A 24,555-nucleotide genomic window follows, 5' to 3' on the forward strand; every position below is an offset into this window, starting at 1 on the left:
GCACGTCACTCAAATAGAATTGGTAAACTTGAGGTACATTCCTCATTCAAGTGGAGAGGGAGAACACAGCTAAGACCACAACAGCACTGGGCAACCAAGTAGAGAGATGCAAGAATAGCTTCTCCACCATGCTAAATTTCTCTTGGATTTAGCATCTGCCTACAACATAACATTGTATGTAACGTATGCAAGACTGAGATTTAACAAAAAAATATGCCTGGACTTCCTCATTGAAAGTATTGGAGAACAGTCTACACTTTTAAACAATGTTGCTGGAAGCACTAGTAGCACCCACCTTTACGTACCAGCCAGAGGATGCAGCTGAACACCTGGGTCCTATGACTGCCAGTCCAATTCTTCCCTGGGCCTTGAAAGGGGCCCCTAATTACCCAGCTGCCCAGCAAGATAGGGAAGAACACTACCCACTTACTCCCATTAATGATATACCACCATGCAAGCAGAAATGAGAAACTCGTCTGTTTCCTTATGGTCCCTATTCTGATGCAATGGTGAAAATCTACACATCTATTACTTCAGGTAATGATCACATACAGGTCTTAATGTATTTTGAGTTTCAAAAAGACAATTGGGTACAAAATTAACTGAAGCTCTTCACAGAAGCTGTATTTAATGAAGAAGCTTTACTACAGCACTATACTATTTAAAATGTACAGCTTGTGTGTTTGTGTATTTTAATATTTAGAGACCCTTTTTATCCAATTTCTTACCACTTCAAATGACACTGTCTAATACAGGCACACTACATTCTCTCCTCACTACAAGCTTGGTGATTAACCATTAAGCACATTTCCTCTTCTCAGGTACTTTTATAGAGGGACAATTACCAAGGACTAAGCATTTCCCTTCAAAAACAGAAAATAATCTGTCTCTCTTATTCTGTATTTCCCACTCAAGCTCTGATTTTCTAGTGTTTTCTTCCCTAGTTCTAGACAAGGATAACAGTAAATCCCTTCATATCTGAAACCTGAAGGTAAACAGGCCTTCTCTAACTCCTAAAGTATACAACAGTGATGTCGTAACTCCTCTTTTCAGATCAAAAAAGAACACTTTAAAATATTTAAAAGAATATGATAATCGGTTGTGCACTGAAAACATAAGATGTAAAAAATATTTAAATGTCGAATTATTATAAATACAGCACTTTACTGTAACACTTTGAAAACTATCTTGCATTAAGACATGCAACTGTTTCATTATAATCTTTAACAGCATACACATATCAAAAGTCTACCATCTTCCAATGTCACAGACAAATATACATTTGTATTACCTGAGCAAGTTCTTTTTGTTCATTCACCAGTCTGCTGCAACTTGCGATCATCTGATCCAACGCATAGAGCCTATCCTCAAGGCCTTTAATAGCCTTCATGTTCTGATTATCTAGTTTGGCAATAGTTTGTCGACATTCTGCCAAGAAGGGCTGGATGATCCTTGGATCGAGCTAGAAATAAAATAATGAAAAAAATTAGCACTTGATGTATTTAAAGGTAACACGAAATAGCTACATTAATTTTTCTAACCTTAATGTTTTTCCCCTGCTATTCTATCATTTCTAATACTATTTCCACTAGGCATTTTCTTTGAATCAAAGGCGTGCCTACATCTTTCACTTGTTTCAGAATACTGAATTAGACTGTGGATTTCTGATCAACACATCAACTTCTTTTAAATTTTCCAACCAGATCATAATACAAATCAGGTCCTTGCAAGGGGAAGGGACAATGAGGATTAAAGCTAATGGACAGAGCGTACACTAGAATAGAGTCTATACAGCTATAATCAGAACAAATGACAAACGTGACTCCGTAGGAAGTGCAACAGGGAGGGTGGTAGGAAAGATCTGCAAGATCCATTAGCACTTTCCCACTAAATGAAAGCATTTAATTGATGGCTTCATGTATAAGCAGGTCAGTACTAGTAACTGGAATACAAGCTACAGAAAAATAGTACATTTCTAATACTTTTCACTATTAATTTTTATAACACATTGTTTGTAAAATTGTTTCACTTTACTCCTTTGTGATCCATTATCTAGGAAACAAAAAATAAACTGTGAAACATTAAAAGATTACAACACCCACAGACAGTAAGGGTAACTCTTCAAGTTTCACTAAAGAAGCAGCAAAACAAATTAGGAGTCTTTATTATGTGAGAAACAAATGATTCTGAAATATACAGGTATGTGGTCATACAAGCTGTCATAACATTAGTTTCTTCCACTAATATGCAGGTTTTACATCAACCCACAACACAAAGCGTACTTACACCTTTCTAAAGAAGCCACTTACATGTATCAATATTAACATGAATAAAAAAAAAATACCTATTTTCCCCTAATCTAGTATTTGACTGTATAAAAGCTTTCCTATGCAATACTTTCACTCTGTTACAAATCTCATACTCTGACATGTTACACTTCAATGACAATCTTACCCAAATTCAGAGTTTCAAATAAGAATTACAATAAGCCATTGGTATGGTTCATATTTCCAAGAAGGAAAGGGCAGGGGAAGAACAGCAAAGAACAGTAACAAAAAAAAAAAAACTGGATTTTGTATTCTCACATTGAAGTGTACTCTTACTATTTACTTGAGATGACAACTGTATTGTGAGATACTTATTTGGTTGATTTACCATTCCAGCTACACATTAATTCTATTTTCTAATTCTAAATCAATGGTAAATAAAGATTGAATCCTTTGTCTGTGCTGCATTAAAAAGAGTAAATTAATGTTTTCCTAGGAACTATCATATTGAAGTTTGAGTTTTTGCGAGAACGAAAAATCAAAATAGATCACTTATAGTTGGTCTGGTGGTAGCCAGAATAGATGGAGTATCTACCTGCCAAATTATAATAGGAAAACAAGAAGTTGAAGGGGCAATTTCCATTCCCCCCCGCCCCTACAAAAACAAACAAACAAAAAAACTAGATAAGAAAAGCAAGGACAGAAAAGTACACATTTACAATATAGCCTATTTAAAACGTGGTAAAGGTCAAATAAGTCTACAAGCTGGTCTAAAAAAGGTACAACTATTTATCTAAAATGTCGTGTTTTTTTTTTTTTTCTTCAGCATCACTAAGTGTATTTTGAAGCAACTCTTTAATTCCTGTCTCTTAAAATATTGATAGATATAGGGATATAACACAAGACAACTTTAACTAGTATGAACAAAATGAATTCCTTCTCTCTCAAACTGAGCTACAGGGTTTTGTTACTTGCTTAAAACTATCAGAAACCACCTTGTAGCATTACCAAAGAAACAAAAAAGAGGACTGTCTCAGACTTTGACGATTACAAAAGTTTTTCAGAGACAGCACTGAATATACTAGTTTTTGGCAAAGGAAAGTAAAAGTGTCACAACTTGGGAAGTACAGTCATTCACTCAGCCTTTTCTGCACTACTAAAATGGAGACAGCTCAAAACCTTGGGCAGGTCCTTAATATTACTCCCAATTCTCCACTTACTTTTAAGTCAGAATTAAAGAAAGAAAGTATAAAATTGATCACACGGTAACAACTCCTTATAACAGATGACGCTTAGACATAATTGAGAGTCTTATAGTCTTACCTTAAGAATAAAGCGTCCAAGGCTATAGAAATTATTTTCTTTGTTCTAAGTACATTGAGTTATATTAAAATACATATGCAAACAAGGTTACACAACATAAGAAATATAAGCTACAGCAAAATGTACAAGGAAGCAAAATGGAAATCTCAGTGTAGAAGGGTACTATGCTATAATTGGTTAAAGCAGTGATTCAGAAAGAACAAGAGCATGTACCAGTTAATAAAGACTGAAGAAATATTATGATTAACCACATGAATTTGATCTGTGTTTCAATAAATACATCAGTATTTTTAAAACACAGACTAACAGTGAGTTTGGTCCAGGAAAATTTTAGTTTCATTATGAGCACAAATCCACAATCAACTAAGAGTAGAAGCTGATTTGATACAAGGAACTATTGTTTTTCCAGGAGTGACTACTTTTGGGAAAAAAAAGCAGGGGAACACCAAAACAACAACAAAACCTCCAAGACAATTTCACAATAAATGTTCATTATAAATTTCTCAAAGGTCAAGTTCTTAAAACTCACACACTCATTCACAAAGTATTTCCCCTGCCCCCACTCTGTTTTGGTCTCCCCTTCAGAAAGTTATTTGAGAAACAACAAGCTATAGAAAGTTGAATCACTTCAAAAGAACCGGCATCTGGAAAATAAAAATCATCCCATAGCATATTTCCAATATAATTTGAGTGATGAAAAAAAAAAGTTAACTTACCCTGCTCATAGAATCAAAACATTTTCTGACCAGCGATTCAACATCATTAGGTCTATCTTGAACGTTTATCCAGTCTAATAAAGACACATTGAATGAAGGCTGATCATCATCTTTCAATTCTACTGATGTTTCATTGTCCTGGACAGTAGCATTTTGACCCGACTCCTTATCATCTTTTACATTTTCAGGATTTGTGCCTTCCAAAGCTGAATGTTCAACTGACTTGCAAAATGATGCTAACATTGATTTATTGTTCACTTTAGATACATCAGAATAAAGCACCAGTTCAGGAGATTTCCCATCCTCAGTTTCTTCACTTTCTGCCCCTCCATGCTCAGCTGACGAATCCAGTCTTCCTAAACACTCCCTGTAACTATGTCTCGTTAGGCACTCCAGCAGTGGTATCTTGGCCATGATAGAAACAGCAGAACCCAAGCTTTTTTAAAAAGGGTGAAAACAAAAAGCCATCAGTATCCAGAAGCCAATTGCATAACTTTGACACAAGCCACTTATAATTGAAGTGCTATTTGTATATTTTAGAACTGAAACAGACTTCAAAATGAATTTGGTTATTACCCTTTCAAAGCACTGTGTTCAGTAACAACATTATGAGAGCACAGCTAAAGTAATTTTTGCTCTTCCACTGCTCAATATGAACTCTTCTAAACTTCAAGGTAAGCTTATAGTTATAATGCAATGACAAAAACATGAAAAAAGACAACAGTTTGATAAACCGAGACATGTCCATATTTTAAACACATAACTAGGACTTGTATGTTTGCATTCTGCATAGGTACACATCAATGCTTATTAGCAAAGACTAAGTGCCCTCTGGCTGACTGCTTTTGCAGAGATTGAATGCTCTCTATATATTTGGTAAAAGCTATGAAATTCAACTTATTTTTTGTTTTATTAAAAAAGGTACACCATATTTCTGCTTGATTTCTCTAAGTACCTGAAATTCTATTAGGCACATCACTCACAGAAATACCACAATAATGTAACGTCTCCAGAAAGCCGTCAAAATTTTCCTTCAAGCAACATCGAGTTTGCAAGGCTCTAAGTATACATTTATATACATATACCCAAAGATGTATGTCTACATGCGTCAAGATTGTGTTATAAGTAGCTTCAAATTTGCAACATAAATCATAATTCTTAATATGTGTATTCAGAAGTAATTAATTCAGAAGTGCAAATATGTATTTAAAATACTATTTAATGACTAAATTTATTATTTAGATGTTTCTAGTGTACATTTGGAAGGACTCCAGCTGTTAAACAGCTCACATTAGTAAGCATAATTTTCCAGATAATTCAGTACAGGTATCTGTGTGCTGATGAATGCAATGAAAAAAAGTCAATTAAAAAAAAAAAAAGACTAGCATAGAAGAGAAAGAATGTTTTCAGTGACATAAAAAAATCAAACAATACATGCCTGATTACTTAAAACACAAAAAACATAAATAAGCTCTGGAGATTGAGACTGAAGTTTAATGGCAAACCTACTGTGTGAGTTTCAACTTGATATCATCTATGGACTGCAAATAGCTTGAATATACATTTTCAAACTTGAAAAGTAGCTTTTGGTAAGAGTATGTACAATCTTCCAAGTTGGCCATTATGGCAGCCCAGCCTTGATGCTGAAGATGTTCATCATGTACAAGACCTTCACAGAATGAGCAAAGCTTCTTGGCAACTTCATACATTTCCTGGAAGAAAAAAAATCCAACAACAAAATGAAAGTCACTTAGCCAGACTTGTGATGTTTTATATAGCTACCACAGAAAAGTGAGACACTTGGAAAATATTAAGATAAAAAGTGTTAAACTGTGACAGCTAAAGCTGCACATCTTTTAAAACTTCAACCAAAAATAACAACTTCCTTTACTCTTAAAAGAAAAACAGTTAGAGGATGAAAAAACTGAGATATTTACTGAGTTATTTTTCTTCTAAATAGGCAGATGAAAAGTTGCAGAATTTAATTCTATGAGTTTTTATCAAAATAAAAACTCAGAATTAAATTCTGCTAAAATAAAATACTGCATATGTGAATAATAATACTTGTAATAATCTAACAGAAGGAGCTGGCAAACAAGGTAGATTAAAGAGGAAGAGCCAAGCAGAAACTCAGAACAAGACAAAGAATCGCAGTATCCATTGATAGAAACGCAGGTACATCAGATGCAGGGAGAGATTCATAATGTAAATGGGAGGGTAGATACTCCACTGAAGTCTAGCAATTAATAAACCAGAGGAGCAGCGTAGAGAGCATACAAAACTCTAAAACACCTGAAACTTGGTGCACGCAAACCAACACAGCAGCTTTTCTGTTAAATAACTGGATGACACAAACATTTAACCCCCATAAGAGGGTGAGAATTTAATTACCACCCAACTCAGTAGAGTTAAAACAGAGACCTAGATTTGGCAAGTACCGTATCCTATTAGAAGTGCACTAATAGCAATGCCTTATTGTATTCAATTCCAAAATTTTAACTATTAGTAGAAAATTTAAAGTATACTAACTTAAGGAAGCAAACCACATCCCCCCTACTACTCCCAAGGTGCTTACTTCCCAAACACCCAAGTAAGAAAATAATACAGAAGTCACACTTAATCCTTCAGCTCAATACTTCATAACACACTACATTGGAAATAGTCTCCTCAGAATACCTGGATGTTTGGTTTTAGTGTCTGCCTATCCACCAAGGAAGAAAATCCTACAACTTTTTGCATGTTGTTCATAGTGTTGAACTAAACAAAGCATCTTTCCTTTGTTAGAGTGCATGTGGGAAAAGCATACATGGAGAAACAAGTTTACATTATTTAAGTACGGTGAAAAAGCAGCATTAAAACCCCAACATATTATGAAATACTTTCACTTCTGACCACATGGTTAACAGCACATATTTTCAAACCCAAAATTTTCTAAAGGTAACACTTATATTCTCAAAATAAATCACAAAACTGCAGAGCATTTTATCTGAACATTTCAGAATTAATCTTAGCAAAGCCTAAGTTATGAACCCCCTTTAAAAATAAACAAAAAAGTCCAAGCTCTGTCTCCAGCAGCATCACAAAATTCCATCATCCTTCAAATTACTAACTTATCTAAGTTATCAGCATGCAAACAATGGATATATAACTACTTATACATGAAACCCAAGGAAATCAAAAGCAATTACAGATTTCTACCATTTCATAGTACAGACACTGGTTTAACTTCTTTACTGAAAGGGTTGTTAGGCACTGGAACAGGCTGCCCAGGGAGGAGTCACCATCCCTGGAAGTCTTTAAAAGACGTTTAGATGTAGAGCTTAGGGATATGGTTTAGTGGGGACTGTTAGCGTTAGGTCAGAGGTTGGACTCGATGATCTTGAGGTCTCTTCCAACCTAGAAATCCTGTGATTCTGTGATTCTGTCTTTAGTATGTCTTTCCAGCTCTGTCTTGTTTTATGAACTTTGTTCACCTTCTGCGCACAGAACAATAGTTTCTACTTTGAGAACAACAGTTATTTTATTTGCAGTATGAGCTCTCACTTCCTAAATCAAAACTAGCAACACAATTTAGACAGCATCCAGGTTATGCTGACATCTTCAAGTCATTATCTTAATACTAGATCCAGTCCCTCTCTGTACAATTTAAATATACACCTGCAAACTAAAGCAATACTGACAACTTGACGAATTTTTATTATTCATTCTTGAATACAAATTGCTCAAGCAAATTCTGTATCAGCTGTAAAAAAATAACTACTGCTTTCTCAATTATCATACTGAAAACCAGAACAGACCTTTTTACCCTGAAGTATACTAGAAGATATATCTACAATATAAAGCTGAAAGGCAACTGGATGTCTGTTGTGTTCTAATGTATGCCCCGTGAAAGTAAGCGAGCATTCTACTTTCAACCGACAAACACTACTCCCTTCCCAAAGTCAACCTGCTCCCACGCTATTTTCAAGAACCCTATAAATATGGAAACCACACATTAGTCTGAAGACTAAAAAGATTTAAGCCATCTACAAAATCTAAATTGATCTCAAAGTCTTTTTATGCAGCACTGTCTTCAAGCATCATCACAGTGTACTGGGGAAAATAAAGACTGAATTCATCCCACCACCTAACTAAAATGTTCCTTTAAAAGCCCTGGGCAGAGAGGCCTTTGTTAGTTCTATTTTCCTTTGGACAAATTGACTTGGCATTGCACAGATCAACTGTGTAATGACAAGATGCATACACTAGGCATGATTAGACCAGATGATCTGCCCCAAAACATACTCCCAATTCAGGCCACTTAAAAAAAAAAAGCTAGATCTATTTACTGCATTCAATATAGGAGTCAGAAGCTACAAAATTAGCTTTGTTCTATTAAGTTTTGTGTGTCATTTTTGATACTCCCTGGAGAATTTAAATGTTGTCAACTTAAGACATTAATTCTGTCAAGGTTGTCACAACACTTTCAAGCTAAAAACAAAAATTGCAAGTTATCAAATTTTAATAGGAAAAAAAAAAACATTACAACTGAGATTGCTTGTTACACTACGGATGACCACCAGCACTGACACTTTTTATCTGACCTGCCATGATCCAAACTTATCCGAGTCAGAAACTTGTGTCCTAGAAAAGTGAAAGAGTAAAGAACAATATTTCCCACAGAGGCAAACTAATACTTTTTAGCAACCACATAACAGAAGGGCATTCTAGTAACTGTCAAGATCGGTCATGTAATAGAGGCAGACCCAAAGAAACTACTACATAAAAACACCCCAGCGCCATGTAAGTTTAACCAATTTCATCTTCAGTGTGAAGTGTACTACAGCTCTTTGGTGGACATACACACAGAAGACATGACCACTGAAACAAAAAACCTCATTATGAAATGAATTATAAATATGATACTGAAACAAAAAGATATTTTATATGTTGTTTAGAAGTGGTTCAATTAAAATCTGCACAAGTGCATCTTTCTTATAATTTCATCACTACTCAATGCAGCTTCAAGTGATTGGGCTTGTTTTTCCTGCCTTTTCTATAAACAATACTAAGGGGGAGGCATCAAGCTACTTCAGAAGATCAAGACCAATCTATTTTCCACAATCAGTATACCTGCATGAAGAAAAGAATTAAGCGGTTCCCTTCCAAACGACTAACATCTAAAACTGCAGGCATATAAATAAAGACCTGCAGTTCAACATATGCTTTAACACTTCTCAGTAAAGTTGCCAGCTCCAGCACAGAAAATGCAGCCTGCCTAACAGGTATGCTTTTGTCATTGATTCTTCCACAAATCAGTTCAGAGTAATTTCCAAACACCCAATGGTTCACAGAATATAAAAATGAAAAACTGGATGCCTTGCACAGCTACATTAATTTTACTCAAATATACCAATATACCTAGAACAGAGTTTCAAGATACCACTGGAATGTAGACCTCAAAAAGCACCTCTACAAGACTAGACAAACTCAACTTGCCCATTTACATTGAAGAGCAAATAAAGGCATCTTGACTTTTTAATTTGTCTAAAAATCCACAGGCTCACCAGAAAGATTTTCTTTATCTCTTTTTAGATGTTTTAACAAAATATTTACATGTATTACTTTATTCCATCAGCATGACTTAAACATAGGTTATTCTTATGATTATAGCTATTTCATTTTAGTCAGTTGCACCCAAAATCAGTAGAAACAACAAAATACATTTTATCTAAAACAAGAATTAATTGGCAAAGTGCTCCCCATTCCTTTCAAGACTTTGCCCTCACATCCTACCACCCTAACTTTGCTCATCTGAATGGGGGAAAAAAAATAAATAATGGGAAGGTCCATTTGTCTTCAGTGCTTTTTGGACTTACCTCTAAAGAACAAAAGTTTTCAGGAAATGCAGGGTTCTTTCCATTCTCTACAACCCTGTGGTAAAAGGAAACAAGGCATCAAAGTCCTCTATTGCCATGTGCCTGAAATTCTGTTAAAAGGACTCCTTATAGGTTTGAGTTATCCTCAACAGAAAAATAATCAACCTCAGGCCACCAAAAAGGATCCCTGAAAGTGAAGTTACACCACACACTACACTAAAGGATAACCACTTCCACAAAAGGTAACCAATATCTTAGTTACCAGTATCAGGAACTAAGACCAATATCACTTTTTATACACCTCAACTGAAAACAACAGTAATGCTACTATATTAACCACTTCTCAAGATTTCAGCTTTTAAAACCTGAAGTTGAACAGTTAATTTCACTGTGAGGGAGACTTGAGATTTCATTATAATTTCTCTTCTTTCATTAGACAGAATATTATTCCACTCTCGTTTAACATTGATCAATTTTGGTGACTGTCCTTTGGACATTTGTCCACACAGTTCATGACTTATTACATATTCATTAAGTATTTATTTCATCAGCGTGATACAGAACCAAGCTATTCATAGCTTAGTGACTTTTTCTTCAGTCCTGTTTTCACTAGCTCTTGGCTGAGATCCTAAAAGCAAGCTGAGAGAAGTCAAGTGACAGAATTTACCACCAAAAAGGACACTGAGAAGCTGATATAAAACAACCTGCCAATGAATCAAAGCAGGGTATGAGGTAAGTGATAGTTTTCACTAGCTTGATTCCAAGCCATCCAAGTCCTTTTTTAAGTCCTTTTTTTTTAAAAAAAAAAACAAAAAAACAAAAAAACAAAAAAAACACTCGCAGTGAATTTTCCAAAACCTTAATCTAACGATTTTGGTCACAAAGGCCAACCAAAAACCATCTAATCATAAGAGCTTTTCTATTTTAACCTTTCACAGCTCAAAGACATTCAAAGATGAGATTCATCATTAATGCAAGTTAAAGAAGTCTGGACTTCTGTGGAAGAGCTAGAAGCGTTTCTCGCTATTAGAAGATTTAGTAAAAATGAACTAATAATAGCAATGTAATCACACACTTGCTACAATCATTATAGATGCTTTCAGAACACAACATTTTTAAATAATTGTTTTCCACTGGGTCTCAAAGCAGCTTTCTAGCCAAAGTGAAAGCGTACGTATTTAAATAGTAGTTACACAGCTTTCAGGAAGCATGATTATACATCTTCACTAGAGTTGAAAGCATTTGGAACTGAACCAAGAATGATGTTGGTACTATGACTACAGTTAGTTTTATCTAGCCATATGGAACAACCACACAATTTCTCATTGTCTTCCCTATCTCTAAAAGAAAAAATGACTGGAATTGACAGTTTGATGATGTCAGCAACAATATCACTTGAAATGTGAAATGTATCCACTGACCAGAAGTCCAGGTCTCTAAGAACCTTCTTCTGGGACTTCAGTTGAAATGAGGGAATTTCGTTTAAATTGCTTAAAAGTAACTAAATAAATCCTGTTCTAAAAGATAAATTATCAGTTATGCTTTTTTTTTTTTAGCAGTAGCATTAAAAGACCAAAAGATTAGACAAGATTCATAGAACAGAGTTTATTGCGCAATGCATTGTGTAGAGAACAGCTTGTTTTCTCCTAAGCTGATGTGTACGCAACTTTTTGCAAACACACTGTGCACCTCATTGTCCACATTCTGCAGCTCAAGGCCAGAACTGCTGAACTGGAAGAGAAATAAGAAAGTAGGGTAGCTGTAGAAAAGCATGCTGTAACACTTCAGGCACTTACATCTCAACAGTAGATTTTTAGCCAGAGGGAAACCAGGATACTTGGACATCATAAAATGAAAATAGGCTTAGGAAGTTGCTTTAACTGCTATTTAAAAGCCAGACAGTAGATGAAAAACATTGAGCAAGGAAGAGACGATTAAAAAAAAGTTTAAAACACTAAGACATCACCACATTTGACAAAAAGCTATGGAAAGAATTTCAGTTTAATCAGTGAAAGAGCAAGTTGTGGTAACAGATATAGCTTCTCTAAAGCTACAAAGTCTTTATACTGTGAATTTTACGTAATGAGATCTCTAGTTAAAAAAAAACAACACATCTTGAAGAAATCTGTTTAAGTTTTAAATTCAGGAAATCAAAAAGAATTTATCTTGATATGAATTGAATATGAGTTATACTACAGCAGAAAACCAAACAGGTGGTAATAAACTTGACATAGGAATGACTTTTGGTTAGGAGGTATTAAAACCTAAAGACTAAATGTAAATTAACGAAGTTAGCTCCAACCAGCAAGTAAGAAAATTAGTATCTGCTGCTTTTACACATCTCTATCACGTGGATAAAAAGTTACAAGAATGCAAACATCCCCATAGGGCTTTTAAAGGTCCCCGCTCAATAAAAAGAATGTATTTGTAAGTGAATTGACTCATTCAAGCCTCAAAAGCAGTTCAGCTATTCATGTGACAATGGCTCAGTAATGTAGGTGAGAGCAGTATCTGAAAGGGAAAAAATGCAAGCCATGACAAACAGTCTTCCTGAAAAATATTACAGTTCTGCATATTTTCCCCTCCCCATGATTCTAAATTACTGACCTGGAAGAAAAAAAAAAAAAAAAAGAGCCATGAAGTAGCAAAGCTTACACAGATTTCTTAAGAGTCTTTCTTCAACAATAATTCCAACTATAATTATGTTGCTATAACTATGTTCCTTAAGTAATGCACAGAATACAACTATTTACCTAACTCAGAAGATTTAAGCTACCTACAATGCAGGAAAAAAATGGCCTCCGCTGTGAACTAAAAGATAACTTTTGTTTTTACAAAAAAAAAATTTTTATTTTCAGCTATAGCTGCTCATCTAACAAAGGGAAGATACAAAACAAGAATTTGGGGAGGAATATATATATATACACAGACTAAGAAAAATCCTTGTTAAAGGAAAACGTAGAACTACTTGCTATTGAAAAGTAGTTTGTAAGAGACCGTATCAGAAAGTGAGTATCTGTCAGCTTCCTCTACAGCACAAATAAACTTCAAAATAAGGTAAGATAAAAATACCCTTTCACGCTGTTCTACAGCATAATACAACCACGGAAAAACGGATCAAATTCAAAGGTTTTCAGGAAGACTTAAAATAAGGGAAAACTAAGATGACAACAAAAGCCATTACACCCTGAAGCATATATAATATTCCATAAAAGAAAATACATTTACTTATTACCAAATTAGAAGCAGGCCACAAGCTACAAGAGACAACCAAGAATACTAATTGTCCTCTTGCACAGTAAATTCAAAGTCATCTTCTAAGCAGTGCTTACTATTTCATAAACCGTGTTACTATGTCTTATAAAATCTGATTTTAAAATTGTACTGCATATCTTCAGGGCAGAAGAGATAGCAAATTAAATATAACCTGGCAGCTATCAGACATTCTCCTCTACTTTTAAGTAGTTGCACATCACTGTTTCTTATTACTGACAGTAACATTTTGCAATCATAAGCAACAACGTAGACTGAGACTTCTATTCTCCTAATACAAAACATCTTTAAATGTAATTAATACATGATAATTATTTAAGCTCCCTAAATAATTTCAACAGGCAAAACCACTATCCCACTATCAAGTACTGTAACTGTTTTTCTAGTACTACAAATCACTGCCTCTCTAAAATTAATTAAAAGATAAGCCTTCGATCTTTATACTGCAGATTTTTCATGACCATTTTGCATGAAATCTAGCATACAGTATAGTCAGTGTGGCTTTGGATGCATCATTCTCACAACTATAGAGGTTCAGAGCCTCTCTTCCTCTCCCCAGATCTTAATTTTGAGGACTAATGCTCCCAATGTTCCATCTTCCTCCCAGACCAGAGGCTTACAATGAACCTTGAAGACGATTAACGTTTTAACCACATTTCTAGCCTCTCTCTAGTTTATTCTGAATTACTGCTCAATGTGCTTCAAATAGGCATCATGAAAAGCTGTAGTAACACTGCAATAGTCCTTTATAAAGTCTTCACACCCAGGCACATCTCAAGTCAGGTTAGACTATTTACTCATCTTCTATGATACAGAGCTGTTTTCTTAGCATTCAACTCTCAGAAAAGCACCCAAAGCATTTTCACAGCCAAATATAGAGCCCATGATTTTGAAATACTTAAAATATTGGGCAAAGCTAACTGATGGTATAAAGGCTCACCAGATTTAAGAACATAACTAGCTATTCAGTCTTTTTTTTTTTCCAGGAAAAAAACTTACTACCATTGTTACCCAGCAGCGAAGAGCTGGAAGAAGTGTAGCACATAGGACAATCTTTTACAAGATCAACGTGCAGGCTAAAACAACAACTCCATTCCACTTAAATAGATGTTTAAAGACTTAACATTCTAAATCCACCCTCTTTCAACAATAATAATAGATTCCATCAAGAATGGAAAGATTTCTTTACTTGGGAATCAGTTCAGGATCAATCTCTATGTAAACTTCACAGTCTTACGCTAAATGTTATTGCTCCAGTTGTCCACTAAATGCTATACTTCACACGGACTTTGAGAGTATTTCTGAAATATGGATTTCCCTGACAGAAGACTTGTCACCAGAACAAGTCATTTAAATATAAATAATTTAAAAGCAGAAATACTTGAATAAACTTACTTGCTCTGTGTAATAATACAGCCTTCAGAATTGAGGGGGAAGAGAATGTAGCACTAACAATCCTTCTCAAGTAGAAATATACATTAAAAAACACTCCTAGAATACAAAAACTTACTCCACAGGAATTAAATCTGTTTATCTATCAATGTATAGTAACTTCACTGGGTCAAAACAAAAGTTGGGAATACCTGCTGTGTTAATTTTTCCCCTTCAGAGATGGGGAAAACAAAGAAAATATCAACAATTAGAAACAAGACACTTATTAACACCACCTTCTCAAGTGAAGTTCAAACACGAATACCAGAACTCCCATTCATGTTAAATCAATTAACATATTAAGCATTTAACAGATACTAGTCTTACTGACTTCTATAACATCCTTTTAACACCTCATAAAAATCAGTATTTCAGTCTCAGCTGCCGAAAAAACTATCTTCATACTCTTCAAGTACAGAGCACAAATGAAAACCTCCTACTCCTAGATGAATTCACATCTACATCTACTCTTTTCAGTCTGACAGTCATATGATTCACAGATCCCTAATTACTCAAGGTCTTATTTACTAAGTCAGCAATAACTGTCAACAGGTGGTAGAGGGAAGAAGAGTGTTTATTGGACTTGATCCTTGCCTTAAATTAGACAGTATGTCAATGTTAGATTATTCAAGCTAACCTCACTCCTGATAGGCCAAAGGGGGAAAAAAAGCAAAGCAAAAGTCTGTGTTATATGCATGACTTAGCACTTTTCTCCCAATTCTGCTGTAAAGTATTTAAGAAGTACGTCACTTAAAACACTAAGTGTTCTTTTAGACTGCCTTAACGTTGTTACTGAAACTTGGAAACGATTACCAAGACAACATGCTAAAATCATGAATTACTATTCAGTCTGTGCTACGTGCTACACAACCATTAACCCACTCCTAACTCTTGGAAATTTAAATAATTAGAGAAGGAAATTTAATTATTAGAGACAGCAAAAACATTTAATGCATTTAGAACGTAAAATTTGAAAAGGACACCGAGGACAGTATTTTGTAACACGAAACGCAGTCAGTTCAGCTACTGCACGCATTGTGTTACATTCTAGAGCACGCAGCCACCATTCATACCACATGCACACTTGATATTTTACCACCCTTGTTGCAGGGTAGCCCCCTCCTCAAAGCAATATGAAATAATCAAATAGGATTACAACATGCTTGCTTTTCAGGCAAGTAGAAGCCAACACTCAATAAGTACACAATAAGAAAAGACCTAAAAGAAATTTTCAGAAAATTAAACTTAGTTTTACACATCTAAACAACTGGTGAGAAATTTATAAGAGGAAACAGGAGATTAGAAAGGTACTTAGAAAATTTGCAATGCAATTTGTTTCAATCTGGGTTAACACTGTTTCTGAACTAACAAACTTTTCTGGTTGGGATAGACTGAAGTCACTAAAAATAAGGCAGGGAACTGAGGCACGAGTCCAAAGAAACCAAATTGCTTTCATTTTGTCAATGCTATAAACGTATGCATCCATAAAGCCATATTGCATTTTGTTTTTGAAAGAAGCTTTGAAAATGCTACAGAAGCACATTTTAGTACCTACCTTGAAAAGCAGGGACAAAGGCTTCAAGGAATAGATCATTAATAGTATACCATTTTCACTGTCTTCTGACAAAATCACTTCAAAATTTACATCAAGTTACCTCTCTGACATAAAAAGGCTTTTGTCTTTTTGTGCGCAAGTACGCTACAAATTTACTTACCACAGCAAGTTGTGTCCGTGATGCTACCGTATGAAAAACTGCAGGCATCATTAGAGATTCTTCTACTTTCAATTCCATCTCATTCTCTGCTGAAAATGTAGTTTTGGGGATAGCTGGGGGACGCTCACACAAGATCATTTCTTTGTTGAATAAGAAAATTGGGTTGGTGTCCTACACTCAAGAAGAAAGTGAAATCACACGTTTAGTAAAGGTACCATTCAATCACCAATTATTCCATCATATGGGTAATATGTCTTAAGACTATGTTAAAATCCACATGTACAAACTGAGTAGATAAGAAAAAATCTCAAATGAAAAAAATCAGCAAACATGGTATACTACAGAAAAATACTTAAAAATCTGTTACTAAAATATTTTTGTCTTCCCTTATCACAGCTTAGATGACAAATGCAGTATGCACTTACTGTTCCAGCACTGTAACTACACACTCTTCTGTCTGGTGCCATACACTCTCCTCCATTGACAACCAGTACCTGGTGCTGAATGGCAATCTTATACTTTGTTTGTATTGCATGTTTCAGATCAGCCACGCTGAAAAAAAATGGGGGAGAAGATGACAATAACATGTGTATCTAATTTCACATATTCCTTTAATATAGACAGGAAACTTGTCTGTTTCAAGGCAGCACTTGTCTCATTTGCATTCTGCACAATGAAATATTTAAGTCTGTAAAGGCTGCAACATGTTGTATTCTGGATATTCACCTAACGAGCTATCAGCTAACGGAGTAGAGCCTGTAGAATACTGATACATAATCAGTAATCTTTTTCCAATAAGATCTGATAACGTGCTGAAATACTAGATCAAATCAAGCATTTAGAATAACTGTAAGTCATATTATGTTCTTTGAATGCTTACTTTACAATCATACAAATGACTTTATGAAATTCTATAATATAGCAAGAGTACTCAACACTTCATTAAGCCTAATTTAAACACATTTCCACTTAATCAACTCTGATTGATTTACAGTACATGAAGCGCAGTATAATGCTCAACTTACAGGAAATTCAATCAATGCATATGCAACAAACACATATAAATGTTGCAGACATGTTTAATGCAAGAACAGTAGACCAATAAGCCATCCCTACTTTCGTCCTCCATCCTAGCAGCTTCAATTTCAGGTGATGACACCTTTATGACACTGCTTACTTGAACAATTCTAGACTTTATCTCAAAGAAACAAATAAAATAATTAAGAATTCATTAATATGATACAGTAACTGACCAAAACTATAATACACTGTGGTGACAACTGTGCAAAAGCACTGAAAGGCTTCAGATTATCAGTGAATAATCAACGTAAGCATCACTGTTTGATATAATTAGCAGGAAGCAAAGCAAAGTTACTGCCTATAAGGTACTTGAAAAAAGAGGTATCTATTACCTAAAATAGCTGTGATGACAAAATTAATTCACTACAAAAGCCTCAAACACGGGCTCATACTCACTAGCTGTGTTATAAGAACTCACCTATCATTCTCATGATCATTGGGAAAATTGATTGGCCTGTTCACATACAAGGAGACCCAAAGAACCCAATAAAAAGATCTTGCTAAAAAGAGCAAGTCTATACAGACTTTCAGAATACAAAGTTAAACTACTCAACTGAAATGTCTCATATTTTGTCTCATCCACCAGTTTATCCTCAAAAAATATCAGACAGAGCAAAATGTTGGTCCATACCATGCTATTAGATACCCTGTCTGGCAGTTCAGATGCTGCACCTCACCATGATTTAGGCATTTTTAAGATCCTGGGGTGCATCAAGCACGGCATCGCTAGTAGGTCAAGGGAGGTGATTGTCCCGCTCTACTCTGCGCTGGTGAGGCCTCACCTCGAGTACTGTGTGCAGTTCTGGGCACCACAGTATAAAAAGGACATGAAACTGTTGGAGAGTGTCCAGAGGAGGGCTACGAAGATGGTGAAAGGCCTGGAGGGGAAGACGTACGAGGAACGGCTGAGGGCACTGGGCCTGTTCAGCCTGGAGAAGAGGAGGCTGAGGGGAGACCTCATCGCAGTCTACAACTTCCTCGTAAGGGGGTGTCAAGAGGCAGGAGACCTTTTCTCCATTAACACCAGTGACAGGACCCGCGGGAACGGGGTTAAGCTGAGGCAGGGGAAATTTAGGCTGGACATCAGGAAGGGGTTCTTCACAGAGAGAGTGGTTGCACACTGGAACAGGCTCCCCAGGGAAGTGGTCACTGCACCGAGCCTGTCTGAATTTAAGAAGAGATTGGACTGTGCACTTAGTCACATGGTCTGAACTTTTTGGGTAGACCTGTGCGGTGTCAAGAGTTGGACTTGATGATCCTTAAGGGTCCCTTCCAACTCAGGATATTCTATGATTCTATGATCTCAATGTACTAGATGACACAAAGAGGTACTGACACATTTGCAAATGACAGAATCATGGAATAACTTAGGTTGGAGAATACACTTATGACTTCCAAGTCTACCTCTAAACCATGTTCTTAAGTACCACATCCACACATCTTTTAAATACCTCCAGGGATGGTGACACCTCCCTGGCCAGCCTGTTCCAACACTTAACCACCCTCTCTTGATTTCCAATCTAAAGCTTTCCCAGAGTAACCTGAGGCCATTTAATTGTGTCACCAACCCGAGGCCATTTTAATTGTGTTGCCACCTGAGAAAAGAGTCTCATCCTCCTTGCTGCAACCTCCTTTCAGGTAGTTGTAGAAAGCAATTAGGTCTCCCCTCAGCCTCTTCTTCTCCAGACTGAACAACCCCAGTTCCCCCAGTCACTCCTCGTATCTTATTTTCTAGTCCCTTCACAAGCTTCATGACTCAGTAGATCCAAAATGGCTGTGGTATTTTATTTCATCCTCAATAATATCCTCAGTTAGCTTTACAAGACAGCATGCAAAATCATTCAATGCACACAGTGTTAGGGCTCTTCCAGCTTAAAAGTTTCAAAATTTTGACTCAACAAGTGAATTTGGAAAGTTACATACAGAAATTCAGGAGTATGGAAACAATGGACTTCATTACAAAATCCACGGAAGTCTTTCGATCAGCATTATCTAACACATGTAACAGCATGTACATGGATCACTTGCAACTCATTCACCACTGATCGAATATGAAGACAGCAGGTTAGGTTGGCTCTTGCTAGCTCCAATGCACATGGGCTATGATGATGTTATACAAAATTGTGTTATACAAGATTTATTGTATTAGATCAGCATTCTACATGAGAACAAGGGTAGATGCTACAATACACTTAGTATATCTAGGTCTCTCTAAAGCATCATTAAGGTTGCAAGATGTATTTAATTTGCGGTGAAACAAATAGTTGTGAAGTCGCTGGAATTTAACTGGGAATCTAAAACACTGCTCACATTTCAAGCAGTTCACAGTCTGGAAGTTTGTTTGATAGGGAGAATGCTGTAAGATATGTTAGAGCCTTATAACATATGAAAGAACCAAGTTTTTCCCATCCTGGACGTAAGACAAAAAACTATATGCCAGTTCTTCAGCATCTAGAACACATTTTCCTAAGGATGTGTAAATACTGCAAGTAGAAAAAGCAATCCACAGAACTTATTTTATGATGTCAATAAGCAAAAATCAAAAATGCTGTTCAATAAAAGATCACAGAACACCAGAAGTAAATCTGACGTTTTTTCCAAAACACAATCCCAAGTATAACACCAGACTGCGCTAAGATCAAGTAAATAACACCTACATCCTATGTCACTGCTGCAGAAAGTAACCTCCCTGCTCTTTCATAGGATCTCAGAGAAGCACAACCACCTGCAAGGCATTGAAAATGCTAATAAAAAACATCCCCAATTCACTGAATTACATGAAAACCTAGGGGGAAACTATGTGGACATACTCAACAAACAGTTGAATATCAACATTCAAGAACTCATTAAAAACATAGCATATACCACTTATTTATTAAGGAAATAAAACGGGATTAATTTACTTCCTTACTTTTGTACAGCAAGTTCTGTGTCAAAGGTTAGGGTAGTTCCAGTGTTGACCAGAAATACATATAGCTTCATGATGATTTATTTAGGTCTCCGAAGTTTATAACTTCCACTGTTAAAATCATCTAGAAACTGAAAAGAAAAAAGATTGAAGTGTTAGTTTCACATATGAGTTATGAAAAAGCACGTACATGCTTTTGAAAGAAATACTTTCAGACATATAGTGGATTAATACATCAGCTTTCATATTCCGCAGTTCTTTAGCTGATACTAAACATACAGATGCTTCTCTTACGAGAAACATGGGCACAGGAGGCCTTCTCATACGCGAATGGGCTAGAACACATTTCTAGCCCATACAGAACACATACTATTTCCATAGTATACACTGGGGAAAGACAGGAAGGAGAGGTGAAGACAACTTTCAGTTGCAGAGGCCATCATCTCAGATGATTACCTGGCTTTTCTCAGATACGAAATACATTTTTAAATCCCCAGATACAGTCATTTCCAGTTATCTTTTCTACATTTTACAAATAGCAGCACGGTCTACGTTGTAAGCATTCATTCCCCAACCTACAACTCCCTACAAAGCTTACCTATACCTATGCATAATTTTTTCCTCTCAGATATATAGAAATGATATCAAACAAAAAATTGCTGAAACTAGTTTTTAAAAACTATTAGGTAATTACAGACATAAAAAAAAAAAACCCTACAGATTCTCATTTGTTTTCAGTAGATAAATCTGTAGCTACCTTCTTAGTCACTACTAGCCACTATGGAGTGATCAAAGAAACACTGGACATTTTCAGTCATGTACCCTACAAGTTTCTGGATTAATGACTATAAGTACGCACATGTTTTTCCAGAGTACATAATAGAAGAAAAACATTTAATTGCTTTGCAAGACATTCTGAGATCTAATGGGATATTCTACCCCTGAAATACTCCATACTTCCAGGCCTTTTTCACTACACTAACAGAGTGACTGCAAAAGCACACTGTCACTGCAGCCACTAATGCATTGCATTTATTTTTATTTTTTTATTATTTTGATGTGGAAAGAGCAATGAAAAGTTAAACTGGGGATGGTTTAGCCTCAGCAATACCCCTACATCATTATTAGAATGACTTTTTTGATTAAATTACTTCACAGGAAGAGTAAGTCATCCTTCTTTCCCTGAAATAAGAGGAAAACGCACAAGATCTGCACAGCTACTTGCATTGTTTTAAAATGAGTTTGAAATTGCATTTATCTTTGTCTACACAGGCAAAAAACCTGACAGACCACAAAGAAAAATAACAAAACTGTTAAAGCATGTGAGGGGTCAGAAGGTAGTTCTACCAGAAGAACAATTCCAGAAAGTCGTAACAGCTTTTTTTCAAGAATGATTTTCTGCACTTTCCAAGCATGAACATAAACTAGTCAAGAGGTGCATTTTAACAACAAGGCTTAGAAAGAGAACTGTCAAATAAAAAAAGCCTCAGTAAAGAATATACTCTATAAAGAAACATGCTAGACATATAAAAAACTCTTGAATCTCAAGAGCATACTAGCAGTAATTCATTATTTCTATAGCTTAGGCCAGAGAATTTAATAATCAGTCTCACAAGCACAGAGAGAGTTCATCTGGTAAATGGTATTATTTGTGATCATGGTCCATATAAAATTAGAAATAGACATGTTAAATACAATGTTTAAAACAAGTACCACAGAGCACATAAAAGCTGTTATTCTTGTCTTTCTCACCTAAACAGAGTAAAATACTTGTCTAGTATCTAGTTTTCACAGAAACATTACTTCGCAAGCCTGAGTGGTATTTAACAGACAATCTGTCTTGAAACCTCGTTTATTCATGTACAGAAAGTGAAATTTTAATTGATACACCCCATCTTTAACACTATGGCTAACCATTTAAAGCTTCTAAAGAAAAAATAGCATCAAGATCAAAAATATTTATGACAGCATCCACGACGCATGCAACAGTCTCAAACTTTTCAACTTCAAGCAAAGAAAGAATTACCTTCAGGCACTATACAAAGCTATCACCTTCTTCAAATACACAGGGAGAATAGATGCCTGCTCGCTTTACTTGATTTTGGCAACAGAGTAGCATGACTGTTCAAAACCAGAGAAGATCTGTAAAGAAAAGATAAAGAACGTAATTACTAGTAACATGAAAACATCAGGATTTTATGGTTATCGCAGTGTTTAACACTGAAGCCAATGTATATGCCAATACTAGAAAGAATTATGTAGTGTTGTTTTTTTTTTTAAAAACATTGACATCAAGTTGTAAGTCTACACAAAGCCATTATACACCTTAGTACTTTTCCCATAAGTTCAATTTAAAATCATCGTAACATTTTTCAGTATTTACAAGGAGGTAGAGCTAGTTCACTAAAAAGAATTGCTTGCATTTCCATTAAAAGCGTGTTTGTTTTTTGTTTTTTTTTTTAGAACTGGTGCAAAATGCTGATACGATGCTAAGAGCAACATAAGTCAGAATGTCGTGCAATTGATCTAAGAAAACCCAGAGTAAAAAGGCATTTCCCTAAACTGAAGATGTTACCAGATCCAGTTGCTCATCACTGGCATCTCTGCCAGGGGCTTCCTCTCCCTGAAACACTGTTAATAATACAACAATGAAAGTGAGCCAGATCAGCAAAAGCGGTCTTTTAAAGCCAGTTTAGTTCATTTTAACTGCTATTAGTTAGGTAGCACGCTGAAGGAGAAGGAGCCCTTGGCAAGGAGGCGGTGACAAGCAACTGGGCTCAGTAACCCGTTCAGTTCAACTGGTGCAACAGCAGTCAGGAAAGTGCACAATCAAACTGAAACAAACATTATTTCTGCCATGTTAATACCCTAGCAAGCTCTCTGAGAAGATGATCAGGCACTATAAAGGGTGATAATCCACTACTAAAAATAGGATTGCTGAAGCCCCAAAACCATTAGAACATGTAACTTGTTTTACGCAACTCATGCCTCTAACAGTAAATTGGAAACAAACTCTCTCCATCCTAAATTTGTAAACATTGTGATCGAGGGGAAGATTACACAACTGCATTTTACGTGCATGGAACAGATGGCAGTTTGTCAGGCAGTTCATTATTTGAGCTTTTATCTTCCTCCATTCCTGCACACTCCCTCTTTCCTCCCATTCAAAGGCACATACATCACCGAGTCAGAAGTAAAGGTGCAAGCAGATGAAAAAAGCAACGTGCTAAAGTATCACCACTGGGAAAAGTACTAACCGAGGCATCCTCCTTTGGCTATCAGCTGTTGTACTCAAGCAAAATAAATTTAGGAATACTTGTTTTAGATTGAAGTAATGTGTGTTACCACAAATCATAAGAAACTACTTCTACCACAAAGAATGACCCCAGTACCACAATCTTTATCCTTCTAATTCCTTTGTGACCATTCAGAAGACAGAAACCAAGTGTTGTTTCTTCCACCCAACACTTCAACAGACAAGCTAACAAACAACCCTGAGGGAACAGAAGTATGTTCAGACAAGCAGGACAAATTTGTATGTTCACACTGTTAGGTTACTATTTAAAGGAAAAAAAAAAAAAAGTTTACCCACTCCCAAGGTTGCCAGAAAATTCAGTGAGTACTTCCACGAATAGAGGAGTCACGTGAAGCAAGGTTTTAGAAAATATATGCTTCGAATGCTGAGTTTCCCTGCAATATTTCGACAAAGGCAGGTTGCAGCCCTCCCTTCAGCAGGAGGGCATCAGCTGAAGACAAGACACCAAGAGTCTCCCCAGCTGCCTCTTTTCACAACACTTGAAGAAACTTAACATTGAGAGCTCTCACTATTCTTGCATCTCTGGATAATGCCTGCCTGAGTTTGCCCAACAATGTCCAAGATTAGTTAAAGGGTGGTGAAATTCAGTCACAGGTGCCTAAATCTTTTTTCTTCAAAAAGGGTAAAGTAGGCTAACACAAGTAAAGTCAGCTCCATACCACAAATTA

At 35.9% G+C, this 24,555-nt stretch overlaps 1 protein-coding gene across 3 annotated transcripts in view; it reads right to left on the minus strand.

Moving 5' to 3' along the window:
• RB1CC1 (RB1 inducible coiled-coil 1) overlaps positions 1–24,555 on the minus strand; it is a 74,401-nt gene that overhangs the window by 39,553 nt on the left and 10,293 nt on the right. For 2 of the 3 annotated variants that reach the window (XM_027452089.3, XM_027452088.3), the window contains exons 2-8: positions 22,598–22,713; positions 20,575–20,702; positions 17,009–17,135; positions 16,584–16,754; positions 5,816–6,018; positions 4,307–4,742; positions 1,292–1,462 (exon numbers count right to left, since the gene is read on the minus strand). In XM_027452089.3, the coding sequence (XP_027307890.2) occupies positions 1,292–1,462; positions 4,307–4,742; positions 5,816–6,018; positions 16,584–16,754; positions 17,009–17,135; positions 20,575–20,645 (1,179 nt within the window). In that variant the 5' untranslated portion in view covers positions 20,646–20,702; positions 22,598–22,713. Of the gene's footprint in view, positions 1–1,291; positions 1,463–4,306; positions 4,743–5,815; positions 6,019–10,164; positions 10,220–16,583; positions 16,755–17,008; positions 17,136–20,574; positions 20,703–22,597; positions 22,714–24,555 lie in introns of those variants that run through there. The other variant, XM_038174421.2, reaches the window with a different exon arrangement.

This window comes from Anas platyrhynchos, chromosome 2, assembly GCF_047663525.1.
Source record: "Anas platyrhynchos isolate ZD024472 breed Pekin duck chromosome 2, IASCAAS_PekinDuck_T2T, whole genome shotgun sequence".
In the NCBI taxonomy this organism is placed as follows: Eukaryota; Metazoa; Chordata; class Aves; order Anseriformes; family Anatidae; genus Anas; species Anas platyrhynchos.